This window comes from Microcaecilia unicolor, chromosome 7 (genome assembly GCF_901765095.1).
Source record: "Microcaecilia unicolor chromosome 7, aMicUni1.1, whole genome shotgun sequence".
NCBI lineage: Eukaryota > Metazoa > Chordata > Amphibia > Gymnophiona > Siphonopidae > Microcaecilia > Microcaecilia unicolor.
Genome location: NC_044037.1, coordinates 20723846 through 20738757, shown reverse-complemented (window position 1 = coordinate 20738757; position 14912 = coordinate 20723846). Strand labels below are relative to the sequence as shown.

At 44.5% G+C, this 14912-nt stretch overlaps 1 protein-coding gene across 1 annotated transcript in view; it reads right to left on the bottom strand.

Moving 5' to 3' along the window:
* Positions 1 to 3620: 3620 nt before the first annotated feature.
* The window catches only part of COL4A6 (collagen type IV alpha 6 chain), a 446909-nt gene continuing 435617 nt past the window's right edge, over positions 3621 to 14912 (bottom strand). The window contains 6 exon segments of the mRNA XM_030209832.1: positions 3621 to 3963; positions 3965 to 4040; positions 4042 to 4094; positions 9289 to 9575; positions 10522 to 10713; positions 13240 to 13356. Of these exon segments, the coding sequence (XP_030065692.1) occupies positions 3868 to 3963; positions 3965 to 4040; positions 4042 to 4094; positions 9289 to 9575; positions 10522 to 10713; positions 13240 to 13356 (821 nt within the window). The 3' untranslated portion in view covers positions 3621 to 3867.

Here is a 14912-nt window from a genome sequence, read left to right as displayed (position 1 = left end):
ATAGCGGAAGGTGGGGGGGGGGGGGGGGGGGGGGGGGAAGAAGGACCTCAGACTGGTGACATTTAGCCAAATTAGTGGGATTACTCATGCACAATATATCCCATATGCACAGTCACCGTACTTCAATCACTGGTCCTCAACCAACCACCTCCCTAGATGTTAAACGGTGTCTATTTTTATAACAATTTTTATGCAAAAAGTGTCACATATACACCTCCTCAGGACGTAGAGAGCAAAGGAAACGACTTATCTTATACTGGCGTTAGACTTAGACCTCCTCAACGGTCCGTTTCGCCGGTAAAGGCTTCCTCGGGAAGGACGCCCTAATGTGGAATCCTGCTCAGATAGCGACAACATCGGCTTGCCTGTCCTGCCGTCAACTACGCTGGGTACACCGCCGCCACATTTCCCCACCTGTTTGCAGGCTCAATGTGGCTTACATAGTACCGTAAAGGCTTTCGCCTAGTCCGGTAGAGAAACAAATACAAGGTGATATTGTGGTCTAATAAAGGTACATGTGTATCAGGTACAATGGAGGTTGAGGAGAGGAAAGGTTATATATGTGTCCATTACGAGCTTTGGTTTTGCTGTGTTGCCGAGTGTAGGTATCTATGTTGGGTCAGTGGGGTCTGCCTTTTTGAATAGGTAGGTTTTCAGTGATTTCCTGAAGTTTAGGTGGTCATAGGTTGTCTTCACAGCTTTTGGCAGTGTGTTCCATAATTGTGTGCTTATATAGGAGAAGCTGTTAGCCTTCACAGAACAAATAAAACAGGACAATATTTTGATCTTAAAACAAATTTATTTAACATTTATGAGGTTGTTGCTGGCAATCAGATTCATTCACAATCAATATTTCTGATTTAGTCCACATGTGCTGATTTATTTCTTTTAGTATCGGTGCTTATGAAAATGCATTCTTTAATATTAACCCAATAATTATATCCTGTACTTTACAAATATGTATGTCTTCTCTAAAATGCGAAGGGAAGTGGGCCAACGACTCAAAAGACCAGGACAACAAATAAAATTCACGGTGGTTTATTGTAGACGCGACACAGTTTGTTTATTTATTTATTGCATTTGTATCCCACATTTTCCCACCTCCTTGCAGGCTCAATGTGGCTTACAATACATCATGAGTAATGGAAATATATCAGAAAACAGACATTTAGTGTTACAGCTGGGTTTTGGATAACATGATAATGATAAAAGATGGTAGTAGCATAATAAGCAGTTATTGTAAGACAGTTCTGAATATATGTGGGGGAGTTGTGTATATTACTACTACTACTTAACGTTTCTAGAGCGCTACTAGGGTTACGCAGCGCTGTACAATTTAACAAAGAAGGACAGTCCCTGCTCAAGAGCTTACAATCTAAATAGACAAGTGAACGGTCGGTCCGATAGGGGCAGTCAATTGGGGCAGTCTGGATTCACTGAACGGTTAGGGTTAGGTGCCGAACGCAGCATTGAAGAGGTGGGCTTTAAGCAAGACTTGAGACGGGCAGGGAGGGGGCTTGGCGTAAGGGTTCAGGAAGGTTGTTCCAAGCATAGGGTGAGGCGAGGCAGAATGAGCGAAGCCTGGAGTTGGCGGTGGTGGAGAAGGGTACCGAGAGGAGGGATTTATCCTGTGAACGGAGGTTACGGGCGGGAACGTAAGGGGAGATGAGGGTAGAAAGATAGTGAGGGGCAGCAGACTGAGTGCATTTGTAGGTAAGAAGGAGAAGCTTGAATTGAATGCGGTATCTGATCGGAAGCCACATTGGTTCTGTATTTTGGCCACAGGCCTGCCTCAGGAGTCTTTGTGAAAAAATAAAATTCAAGAAGGGAGTTTGGTAATAACATTGGTGGTCTAGAAACCAAAACGACCTTCAAGCGTTTAATATATATTTTCAACTGTCTTAGCTAACTCTCGCCAAAGATCTTTTTCAAGACCACCAGTGTCATCACCAAACTCCTTTCCGGAGTTTCATTTGCTTACGCAGCTAACGAAGGTCGGTTTTGTTTCTAGACCACCAGTGTTATTACCAAACTCCCCTCCTTGAGGTAGGCCTGTGGCCGAACACAGATCTGTGTCGAGTCTACAATAAACCACCGTGAATTTTATTTGTTTCCTGGCTTCTTGAGTCATTGGCCCACTTCCCACCTTTCCTTCACATTGTTGTCTTCTTGTGGGATTTTGGCGTTCGGCTACTTAGGTGGACTGTTTCACCTTGTCTTCTCTAAAAACAATTCTGAAATTTAAACTAACACAAATCATGAAAGTAACAAAACAGCAATTAAGACAGACAGACACGCACCGGCCAAATTTACATCTGGCTATCATACATATTCTTTTCAGAAAGCCAACATCACAAGAAACGTAAGTACTTACAAAACGCCTACCAAAGCTACTTCTAAAGGTGTGTGTGATATACAGTTATATAAATTATTTGAGTGGGGTACCAATCTCTAGGAATATTAGCTGGATGTCCTGGAAGCTTAAACTGCTCAGTGCTTTAAAAAACAATACACATGTATGGTCACCAGATTGCACCAAGGCTACGAGACGCAGGTTACAATTAGTCCCAGCTTTAACAGCACTTTCCAATGCATTCACAGATTTGTGAACCTGATTCCGCTATAGAAAGCAAGCCTATAAATCCCCCAAAACGGTGGAAGATGACCAGGACTGGTTCAGACTTGGCATTTGAAGCTATCTGGTAACTACCAAAGAATGGAAGAAAATCAGGAACAAAACTGGTTTTAGCCTCCCTCCCCGTCTTTTAAACACCTCAAACCAATAGCTCCAATTTCACTATTCTTACTGAACAGCTGAGCTGTTTCACCAGGATAATCCTCCAGGCCGCTGTCACTGAAATTTAAACAAGTTTAGGAATATAAAACCCTCAAGCACCCTCTCTCTGAGAGGCATTAGTGCAAGAACTGCCACTTGGTAAAGAGTGGAATATCCACCATGATAACAGAGAGGTCTTCTGTGGGCAGGTACCACAGCTAAGTAAATGTAGCACCATGTTATACGCAATCTAGTCTGAAGAGGTTCTAGAAAATGGGCCTGTCCCACCCTTCATTAATGTAAAGTCCAGTGGCGTTCCTAGGGGGGCGGACACCTGGGGCAGCGCCCCGCACCCCCCCCCCCCGATGCAGCGCGGACCCCCCCCTGCAAAAGAGGCCCCCCCCCCCCCCGGGGTGCCGCAGGAAGTAACCTGTTCTGGGGCAGAGGGAGCTGCAGCGAACAAGCGAAGTTAGCAAACCTCGAAGCAGGCACGCGCCGCGGCACCCCCCAGCGGCGTGCACACCCGGGGCGGACCGCCCCCCCCCCCCCCTGGTACGCCACTGGTAAAGTTCACATTGCTCATAGACAGAAGCAGAAAAAAAAGCACCAAAGAATAAAACTTTTTAAATGTTCAATAAAGGTTTTACTCTTTGAACTTTGGTGTTTTTTTTCTGCTTCTATGGCTGATACTATAGCATCAGCATCTTTCTATGTTATGTTAGTCACATTTCTCATACGCCTGCGAGTTTACAGTGAGAATTCTCTTAGGGGGTCTTTTACAAAAGCAAGCTAGTGTTTTTAGCATGCGCTAAACGCTAGAGATGCCCATAGGAATACATGGGCGTCTCTAGCGTTTAGCGCACGCGCATTAACACCAGCGCACCTTTGTAAAAGGACCCCCAGCTGCTCTTAAATTCCTTTACTGCCCTGGTTCTTCAATAGCTCCTAAGAAAACCCAGAGAATAAAGATACAAGTAGCTTGATCTTGCTTCATTTTTCATACAATTACTGAGGTTTGATGTCAATCTTAGGAACCAAGTTATTTTTTTTTTCTCGGCTACAAATTTCTTCATGCACACTTGACAGTCGGCCTACGCGAGTCCGCAGCTGTCCGTCTTCAGTGTTTCTGAGGGAGGAGCGCTGAGAAATTGCTGCGATGCTTCCACCATCGTCAGCCAAAAGCTGTGACTTGTTGGCAAAGTAATGGCAGGTTCCTCTGGCCCCGTTGCATTCGATGAAAGGCGTAGCCGGAAATCCTCCAAGCAGATCCAGGAGAGACCAGGGACTGGCCGCCACCTTCAGCACCAGCAGCAGTGTGCTGAAACAGACAAATGTAAATTAATGCATTATGCCGTTTGTAGCATACAGCGAATGAGACAGATTTTCATTAGCAGGAACTTATCAGTTGTCTAGTCAATTTTGGTACTCGGTTCTCTTTTCATTTCTTTCATCGAGAAATGGTACAGAAAGGGGCATCGGCCCCCATTACAGTCGAGTAACAAGCAGGGATTTTCCCCTCAGAAATACAGCTAGTTCATTTTTTCCAGTTGTGGAAGTCAAAGTCCACAACACCAATTCAGAATCGCTCTATACTTTTCCAGCAATGAAAATGTTGCAAAAATTTTTTTTAAAAACTTCTAAGTAAATTAAAAAAGCAAAAACAATAAAATGAAGCCCAAAGTACAGTTTGTACTTTTCTGGACAAATCTCTCTTTCACAATTGAAGGGCACTACTTTGGCAACTGACAGGGTCGTTTTCAAAGGGACGTCTGTTTGCATGTAAAATTATGAGGCCCTTTTACTAAGCTGCGTTAAGCAGCTACAGCGGATTTTAGTGTACAGTAGATGTTAATGCGGGACCCACACTCACATCAACTGCACGTTAAAAGCAGCCAGCACTGGAATAAACCCGCGCTAGCTGCTTAATTCAGGTAGGGGTGGAAGATGGACATGACACGGATGAGGTGTAGGAGTGGCCAGCAGTCACGGCTAACGCATAGAGCAGTACTGTGCTCTAGCTGTCACGACTGCCGATAGAGCGGCTGAACTGACTGCCGCCTCAAAAGAGGCGGTGGGTGTAGCTGTGCAATAATCTAAGCTAGATTTTACCATATGTATTATTCCCCAATTAGGGTCCAGAACAAGAAAATAAGTTCAATACATCACACTAAGACCATCATGTTCATCATTGTTATTGATGTTCAACTTCCAAACAATCATAACATTTCTGTTTTATCGTCCATTAAGTTATCACTGTGCTATACATAACAGAACTCACACAACTAGAACATCATATTCTTTTTCCCCCTTTTTTCTCCCCTTCCCCTCCCTTGTCCCCCACCCTCCCTCCCCCTCCTCTCCCTCCCCTCCCCCCCTCCCCTTTGTTTCCAGTTCAAGGTTGCCACAGGCCTGATTATCATTGTTAAGATCAATAAATGTTCAAATGTTCAACAGGCGGCTTCTTGCCGCCGGGGACACACTAATACCATCATAAAAATACAAATCTACAAATTCAACTTAAATTTTCTGAAATAGTTCTGTTTTAAGAAGCTTATGAAATTTCTCATAACATGGTTGTAGTTTAATTAGTAAAGGGAGGCCATTCCAAACCTCTACGGCTCTATAAGAAATGCTGATTCTAATAATCCGTTATATTTAATGATCTTAAATGAAGGGCAAATCAGTATCAAAGTAGACAGCAACCTGGATAATGTTCTGCCCAAAGCAATTTGAATCAATTCTGTAACACTGTCAGGTGCTAGACCATGCAAAATCTCAAATGTCAAGAGTGCCAACTTCTACATTAAACAATCTTTTACTGGAAGCCAGTGAACTGCCTCCAACAATGGAGTCACATGATCAAACCGCGATTTATTACAAATTAACCTTACTGCAGTGTTTGTAACAACTGCAGGTTTTAACAGCTTTATTGAAAATCCAAAATAAAGAGCATTGGCATAGTCTAATTGGGACAGGACCAAAGCTTGAACTACTATCTCAAATTGAGAATCATGAATATAGGGGAGAACAATTCTCAATTGTTTTTCCAACTTAAAAAAGCACTTGTTATATACAAGATAAGAATAAGTCCAGCTGCCTGGTTGATTTTCCCTTCTGATTCCCTGGATCTGTCTCTCCAATCAACCCCTCAACGATCCAATCCACCTCCTAATAGATCGGCCCCCCTAGAGATCTGACTCTTCCACATGAGATCCCTCCCAAAGATCCAATTCCCCTCCCCAAGAAAGACCATTCTCACCAATTTAATCCTCCCTAAAGCCTTCTCCCCCAAACGCCAAGGTTTAATTTAGCCCCGCCCTATCCAAAAGTCCCTCCCTTAAGATCCCTGGTGAACTAGTGGGATAGGGTGAGAGTGCCCCCCCCCTTCAATCCTACCCCATGGGGCTCCAGCAATAAAATCATGCCTACTGACCCCTTGCGACTGGATGGACCGTGCAGGTCTTTTTCTGCCGTCATCTACTATGTTACTAGGGATCAGCGCTCCATGTCAGAGGAAGGAGTGGTAGTATTGGGAGAAGCAGCGGTTTCGTATTGTTGATGACGAAATTTTGGGGTGTCCTGACTGGGGGGAAAATATTGGAGGAGGTGCCGCTGCATTGGTTTTCTTTTACATTTTTGAAAGACCCCATTACATGCTGTGGCAGACAGAGCCTGGTGCTCCTGTGCTATCTGCCACTGCATGCGGAGTTGTGTCCTGTGCGATAAATGGAAGGCAGCTGACACTGGGCGGGGTTAGCCTTTACAAGCATAATTTTTGTAATATACTTTGTATGGAATCAGCAGCAAAGACTACATTTTCAATGTGGCAATTCAAGTCAATCACTATTACACAAAAAAAAAAGTTACACCTATTTTGTGCAGGAAGTTTGCAATTAAAGTTTTATGCATACTCTTCAGAATCACAGGCATAATTTTTGTTTCTGAAGGAACATGCCTAAAACTTCTCTTGGTAAATTCCCTGCACAAAATAGCAGGTGTAACTTTGCATGGGGTAGATTTTCCGGGACCATTTTCAAAACAAATTTGCGCATACAAGTTTACTCTGAAAATTGGTGTAAATTAGTCCCATAACAGCCTGCAAATTCCTGCCTGGTTGCCTACAAAATTTTCAGTAGATGTAGCAGAGGAACTGGTAATGCAGTAGACCTGTGGTTAAAATATAATTGGTATAGGGAGAGAGGAAAGATGGTGACCTGAAGCTCGTACACTCAACTGCCCAGCTGTCCTCTGAAGTTCAGTTTTTGTTCACTTGAAATTTCCTCTCTGCATTGCAGTTGCCTTAACAGAGGAAGGGGACAATGGGGGTCAGCCGCCGATGACCAGCGTTTTGTCCCCTGTGCAGCAAGTGTGGGACCGCTGTGTGACGAGCTGCCCATAGATGACTGGGTTGATGAGTCCTTTGATTAGCGCCGACGAAGGAGCGTCGATGCTCTTGGACCTAGAAACAACTTCATCGCTCAAAAATCATTTAACCACCATGCCCAAAGGAGTGGAGGAGTGAGTCAGGAGTGTATGCTGAAAACGGAAGTCGTTGCAGCTGAACCCGTGTCGGCGGTGCTACTCCTAAACCCTTAAGAGTTATCAGCTTGGAGTTTTTGGCTCCCGTGGAGGTTGCAGTGAATGTCATCTGGAGGGTGCTCCAGGACCTGACGGTGGTAGAGAATGACTTTGCTTCAGATATAGTCTTGTTAAGGAGGCCACATGGATAATCTAATCGAATCCTTTGAGAATATACAGCAAATGAAGTTCTACTGAAGTAGGAAACGGTTAAGATTTGAAAATGATAAAAGATCAGAAAAATTTGAACAAAATGAATATTGTTATAGATGATTAATATCGAGATTGTTGTTTTCCCAGAGTTCCGGGTATGACTCCTAATGTTTTTTTTCCTCTGAAATGATTCCTCTTAATATATTAATTCAAAAGGAGTGAAGCCTGTGAAACTGGGAATTACTTTAATCAGCGGGAATTGGATTGGAGATTCAAGGGTTGTATTGTTAAACAATTTCTGGTTTTAAAGGGAAAAAAAATGAAATCAGGTGTATTACTTTCACTAATATTGGACAATAAGTATGTTTCCAATGAAACTGATGGACTATGCACTGTTATGGTCTTGAAGAAACCAACCAGATGATCAATGTGTAATAATGATTTAGATAAATAATAACTGGGGATAATCGGGTTAATACCACGTTTTCTTTGTTGCTGTTGCTTAGATTGATCTCCTTGTCTTGTTTCACTCTCCCTATTTATTTGTGGTCTAAGAAAGAGAAAGATTGTATAAAATCCATTATCTTGTTGAGATTGTTTTTTCTTCTAATATGTTTTAATGTACAATCATCTCTGTTTTACTGTTTTGCAAGTGATCCTTGTAAAATGAAAAAATTATAAATAAATGATTTAAAAAATATAATTGGTAATCATGGGAGTAAACACCTGAGGCATGTTTTTATTCTTTCTGCTCTTGCACGCAGATGATCAAAAGCAAACACCGGCGCTAGAGGCTGTTAGCGCCATACTAGCACTGGCGTTGCTACCACCCATGATCAGAGCCCTCAAGCTCTTAGCGCAAGTAGCATGCAAATGCATGCTAATCAGTGCTTAACGCATTCATCCCCAATGATCAGTGTCCAGCGCGCCAAAGATTGGGTCGCTGGCAGCGACAAACCCTATGCCAGCTCTGAGCTGGCGTTAGGGTTTGCAGATCATTGGGAGGAATGGTGAGCCCTGTCCAGCAGCAAACCTGCCAGAGAGGGCAGTTGAGGACGTCCAAATTTGGACGTTTCTGTGACGGGGCAGTTGAGGATGTCCAAATTTTGGGCGTTTCTGCGATGGGCAGTTAAGGACGTCCAAAATGGATGTTTCTATGCGAAGAAACATCCTATTTTGGACGTCCTTAACTGCCATCGCAGAAATGTCCAAAATTTGGACGTCCTCAACTGCCCCGTCGCTATACCTCAGACACCCTTTGAAATTTGGCCGTTCCTTCAACAGAGCAGTTGAGGGATGTCCATCTTCCGATTTAAAGATCGCTTTTCATTGGTCTCCCAGCCCAGACCTGTCAAACAAGTGCGGAAGGATTGTGCTGAGCGCATGCTCAGGCACAATTCTCCCGCACTTCTACCCCATGATCTGAGATAATTGCGCTGCTTAAATTTGCATGCATTATCTCTGATCATAGGTCTAATAGCGCCCCGCGTTGCTCTAGCGCTGTTTTTAGAGCGCTGTTGGAACAGTGCGGGGCTTTTGATCATCTGCCTGTTAGCTTCTCAGTGAATACAAAAGAAAGTCATTAGCTAGGCTGCAGAAAATCTTGATGATCTGATGCAGGTACAGTGTGCAGTCTGCAAAGTTAACACATTCACTGGTTATATACAGTGCCAGTTGTTTTCTAAACCTCTAGTACGAATCCTTTCACTCCCACCGCAAATCCTGTACAAATCAGAAGCAAAAAATGTAGAAGTCAGCTGGAGCTTTTTTTTTTTTTTTACCATAAGGAAGGAGTAGCCAATCCACAGACTGCGCCAGCCCATCGGGCACCGTGGAATACTGATATCCTGACTGTGCACGGCGACTGCTTGGGAAGGAGCTTCACACACAGAGCAGCGGCTGATGTACTTCGGGATTTCCGAGCGGCTCACAGGCATCATGGGAATAGGTGCCGTCGTGGACAGCCAGTAGGATTTGTCATTCCGGCTGGCATAGTAGCACACCTCGTTGATGTTGCAGTATATGAAGGGCATGGTGCTGAAGCGAGGCAAACACGAGCCAGCGAGACCTGGGAGGAAAGGCGAAGGCAGAGAGCTGAATGACCATAGAGCAAATCCATCAGGGCACAATGCAGATGTTTTAGAGGAACATCGTCGGAAACCACCAAGGCCAAGAGATATTGCACTGAGTGACAGGATAAATCCTTCTTATCTGTTCCCTTCTCCACTACTGCCAACTCCAGACTTCGCGCCTTCTGTCTCGCTGCACCCTACGCCTGGAATAGACTTCCTGAGCCCTACGTCTTGCCCCATCCTTGGCCACCTTTAAATCTAGACTGAAAGCCCACCTCTTTAACATTGCTTTTGACTCGTAACCACTTGTAACCACTCGCCTCCACCTACCCTCCTCTCCTCCACCCTGTACACATTAATTGATTTGATTTGCTTACTTTATTTTTTGTCTATTAGATTGTAAGCTCTTTGAGCAGGGACTGTCTTTCTTCTATGTTTGTGCAGCGCTGCGTACGCCTTGTAGCGCTATAGAAATTATCATCTCCCCTTACGTTCCCGCCCGTAACCTCCGTTCACAGGATAAATCCCTCCTCTCGGTACCCTTCTCCACCACTGCCAACTCCAGGCTCCGCTCATTCTGCCTCGCCTCACCCTATGCTTGCAACAACCTTCCTGAGCCCTTACGCCAAGCCCCCTCCCTGCCCGTCTTCAAGTCTTTGCTTAAAGCCCACCTCTTCAATGCTGCGTTCGGCACCTAACCCTTACCGTTCAGTGAATCCAGACTGCCCCAATTTGACTGCCCCTATCGGACCGACCGTTCACTTGTCTATTAGATTGTAAGCTCTTTGAGCAGGGACTGTCTCTCTTTGTTAAATTGTACAGCGCTGCGTAACCCTAGTAGCGCTCTAGAAATGTTAAGTAGTAGTCGTAGGTGTCCATTGATAATTGAAACAAAATACTAAGCTACAGTGACATGACGTCTACATATGAATAGACAAGTACCCAGGTCTTGGTTGTGTGCCTTCTCCTGTCCTTCCACATACAGCAGGCTGTACCCTTCCCACAGTTTGGCCATGCCAAGTGGACATGGTGGGATCTGTTCCGACTGGCTGTGTTTCACCAAGGTATACCCAATGTTAACGCTCCGCCCAGGCATTCCGGGCAGGCCCAGCGGACCTTGCTTTCCTGGAGCACCTGGGGCAAGAGAAAGGAGCAGCATGAGCTAACAGTATATTTTCTAACTCCTGTTACTCTTTCTTATCTGTCTATACATTTCATCTTTGCTTATACCCTATGCTGTCTATTCAGATGTTTTATTCTGTATTGTATTGACGCTAAGTAGCAAAGCATAGTTATTTGAATATTTTTACTGCTGTAATTGTCTATTGCCTGTGTTTGACTTATTCTAGCTGTACACTGTCTTGAGTGAATTTTTTTTCAAAAAGGTGGCAAATAAATCCTAATAATAAATAAACAAACAGTGCATTTGCTGTTCACCAGCCAAGTTTCTAGTTAAAAGTTTCAAACTGAGACAATTTTTTCCTCATTCTCGTTTGAAAACCTAGATCAAAATCTTCAGCCCAGGGGCGTAGCCAGACTTCGGCGGGAGAGGGGTCCAGAGCCCGAGGTGAGGGGGCACATGTTAGGCCCCCCCCGGCACCGACCCCCCCCCCGCCATTGCCGACCCTGCTACCGCTGCCACCACCAACTTTGCCCCCCCCCCTGCCGACGACCCTCTCGACCCCCCCCTCCCACCACCAACCCGCCATCGCCTACCTTTGCTGGTGGGGGACCCCAACCCCCGCCAGCCGTCCTCTTCTTCCCGCAAAAGGCAGGACGTCAGACTCACAGAACGAAGCCTGGCAGATCAGCTGATCTGCAAGTCTTCGTTCTGTGAGTCTGACATCCGACGTCATAAACAGAAGGAAGCCTTTGCGGGAAGAAGAGGACCTCGGCTGGCGGGGGTTAGGATCCCCCACCAGCAAAGGCAGACAATGGCCGGGGGGGGGGGGGGGGTCAAGAGGGTCATCGGCAGAGGGGTCCAGGGCCAAATCTACGGGGGCCCAGGCCCCCCTGGCCCCATGTAGCTACGCCACTGCTTCAGCCTAGAATAGGGGTACACAACCATGGTCCTCAAGCTTCATAACCCAGTCAGATTTTCAATATTTCCACAATGAATATGTACTGCTTCCATTTTATGTAAATAGATCTCATGCATATTCGTTGTGGAAATCCTGAAAATCCAACTGGGTTGTGGTCCTCAAGGACTGTGGTTGTCCACCCCTGGCCTAGAAGGAAAATTCTGTGTCAGTCACTTCTTTAATTTGTAATTCTTCTCTTTAACATTTCTAGTGAATTTTAGTGTTCCAGGATTACCTTTCCATTACAGCACAGAGCCTAGCTCCACCCTTTATCCACAGAGCAGATGCATCATGGGCATTGGTAGCATGAACTAACCTTAGCAACTACTGCACCATCTTTAAGGTAGAAAGAGTTCACTTGCACCCAGATGATCAGAAGTAGGGTTACCATATGGCTCCAGAAAAAAAAGAGGATAGATTGAGCCAGTCCGGATTTTACTTCCATTGAAAGCAATGGAAGTAAAACCCGGACTGGCTTATTCTGTCCTCCTTTTTCTGGAGCCATATGGTAACCCTAATCAGAAGCTCTGCCCTGTTCCCAACAGAACTCTAAAAATAGCGCCAGAACAGCATGGGGCTATAATTCCCCTATGATCATAGCTAATAGCATGCAGTGGAGGAGTGGCCTAGTGGTTAGGGTGGTGGACTTTGGTCCTGGGGAACTGAGGAACTGAGTTTGAGTCCCACTTCAGGCACAGGCAGCTCCTTATGACTCTGGGCAAGTCACTTAACCCTCCATTGCCCTATGTAAGCCACATTGAGCCTGCCATGAGTGGGAAAGCACGGGGTACAAATGTAACAAAAATAAAATAGATACTATTGGAGATTCTACATGGAATGTTGCTACTATTGGAGATTCTACATGGAATGTTGCTATTCCACTAGCAACATTCCATGTAGAAGGCTGTGCAGGCTTCTGTTTCTGTGAGTCTGACGTCCTGCACGCATGTGCAGGACGTCAGACTCAAAGAAGCAGAAGCCTGCGCGGCCACATTGGTGATCTGCAAGGGCCGACTTCTAGTGGAATAGCAACATTCCATGTAGAATCTCAAATAGTAACAACAGTGGAGGAGTGGCCTAGTGGTTAGGGTGGTGGACTTTGGTCCTGAGGAACTGAGTTCGATTCCCACTTAAGGCACAGGCAGCTCCTTGTGACTCTGGGCAAGTCACTTAACCCTCCATTGCCCCATGTAAGCCACATTGAGCCTGCCATGAGTGGGAAAGCACGGGGTACAAATGTAACAAAAAAAAAATTTAGACATGCTATTAGCTCTGATCATATGGCCACTGTGCAGGAGGATTGTGCCTGAGTGCATCCTGCACTCGTTTGACAGGTCTGGGCTGATGCAGCCTTTTTTAGGCAAAACGTGGCCACATTGGGCTTCTTTATTTCATCAATATAGGATTTCTTTATCTTATCAATAAACTTTTGGACTTTGTAAGGGCTTCTTCTTTGGACGGTTTTTGGTGCTATTCTTCTGTCTCCATTTCGGATTTATATCATCAGCCTCTTTAACACCAGATTCTCTTAAGGAAAATATCAATCACATTTAAGCTAAAAAAAGAATTACATGTTTACCTTCAAATCCAGTTGGCCCTGGATTACCAGGGAAGCCTGGATCTCCTACCACGCCAGGCAAACCAGGTGGACCAACCTTCCCCATCTGACCTGGTCTGCCTGATACACCTTTGTGACCTTAAAAGACACAGGATTAAATATTTTTAAATATGATTTCTTATTCCATGTCTAAATATCAGAGGCTAGCAATGGCCATGGCATATCCCTTTGCAGATACTCTTGCATTCCTAACACTATCTAGGGGTATGGTTGTCCATATGGGATACTTTTAAGACATGTTATTTTACCATTAACTTGTGCTATTTTAGCACAGGTCCCATTTTATGCAATGAGATCTAGTTACTAAAATAACTGGGAGTTAACAGTAAAATAACACTTGTAAACGGTAGTCCAAGTTGATAACTTCCTCCCTTAATTAAAGGGAAAAGAAATATCTCTCGAAATTGAAACCACTGCTACATGTAATTAAAATGACCCAGTATAGAACAATCAAGCCATTGTGACATCACTGCTGAGGTTGGCTCTTAGGCATTGGTGGAATGAGACATTATGACATCACAATATCAGTTCCTCACACAAAGGGGGAAAGCTATCAATGTGGGCTACCGTAAAGATGTGTTATTTTATACCACCGGCCACATTTTATGCAATGAGATCTAATTACTAAAATAACTGGGAGTTAACAGTAAAATAACACATGTTAACGGTAGTCCAAGTTGATAACTTCCTCCCTTAATTAAAGGGAAAAGAAATATCTCTCGAAATTGAAACCACTGCTACATGTAATTAAAATGACCCAGTATAGAACAATCAAGCCATTGTGACATCACTGCTGAGGTTGGCTCTTAGGCATTGGTGGAATGAGACATTATGACATCACAATATCAGTTCCTCACACTAAGGGGGAAAGCTATCAACGTGGGCTACAGTAAAGATGTGTTATTTTACCACCAATTCCTGCTGTTTTAGCACAGGTCACATTTTATGCAAAGAGACCTAGTTACTAACAACTGGGGTTAAACAGTAAAATAACCAGTCTTAACAGTAGCCAACATTGATAATTTCCTAATGAAAGAAAAAAGAAATGTCTCTAGGAATCAAAATCGCTGCTATCTTATATAATAATTCTCACCTCCAACAGGATGTGCTTGGGACCGTGCCTGCCGGAAGTGGTCTGCTAGGCAGGCACGCACTGACCTCAGTGACATCAGTGACAGACAATTTGGCAAAGCAAAACAATCTGAGTGCTGGCCATTAGGACACAGGGTTGATAGGAGAGTTTTAAAAGACTGAAGGAACCGAAAGTGTTAAATGGGGGGGAGGGGGGAGTTCTGAAGGACTGAAAGACATGAACATTTGGGAAAGGAAAACAATCTGAATGCTGGCCATTAGGACACAGGGTAGATAGGAGAGTTTTAAAAGACTGAAGGAAACGAAAGTGTTAAACTGGAGAAGGGGGGGGGGGGGGGGGAGTTGTGAATGACTGAAAGACATGCAAATTTGGGACAGGAAAACAATCTCAATGCTGGCCATTAGCACACAGGGTACATAGGAGAGTTTTAAAAGACTGAAGGAAACGAAAGTGTTAAACTGGAGAAAGGGGGGGGGGGGGAGTTGTGAATGACTGAAAGACATGCAAATTTGGGACAGGAAAACAATCTCAATGCTGCCCA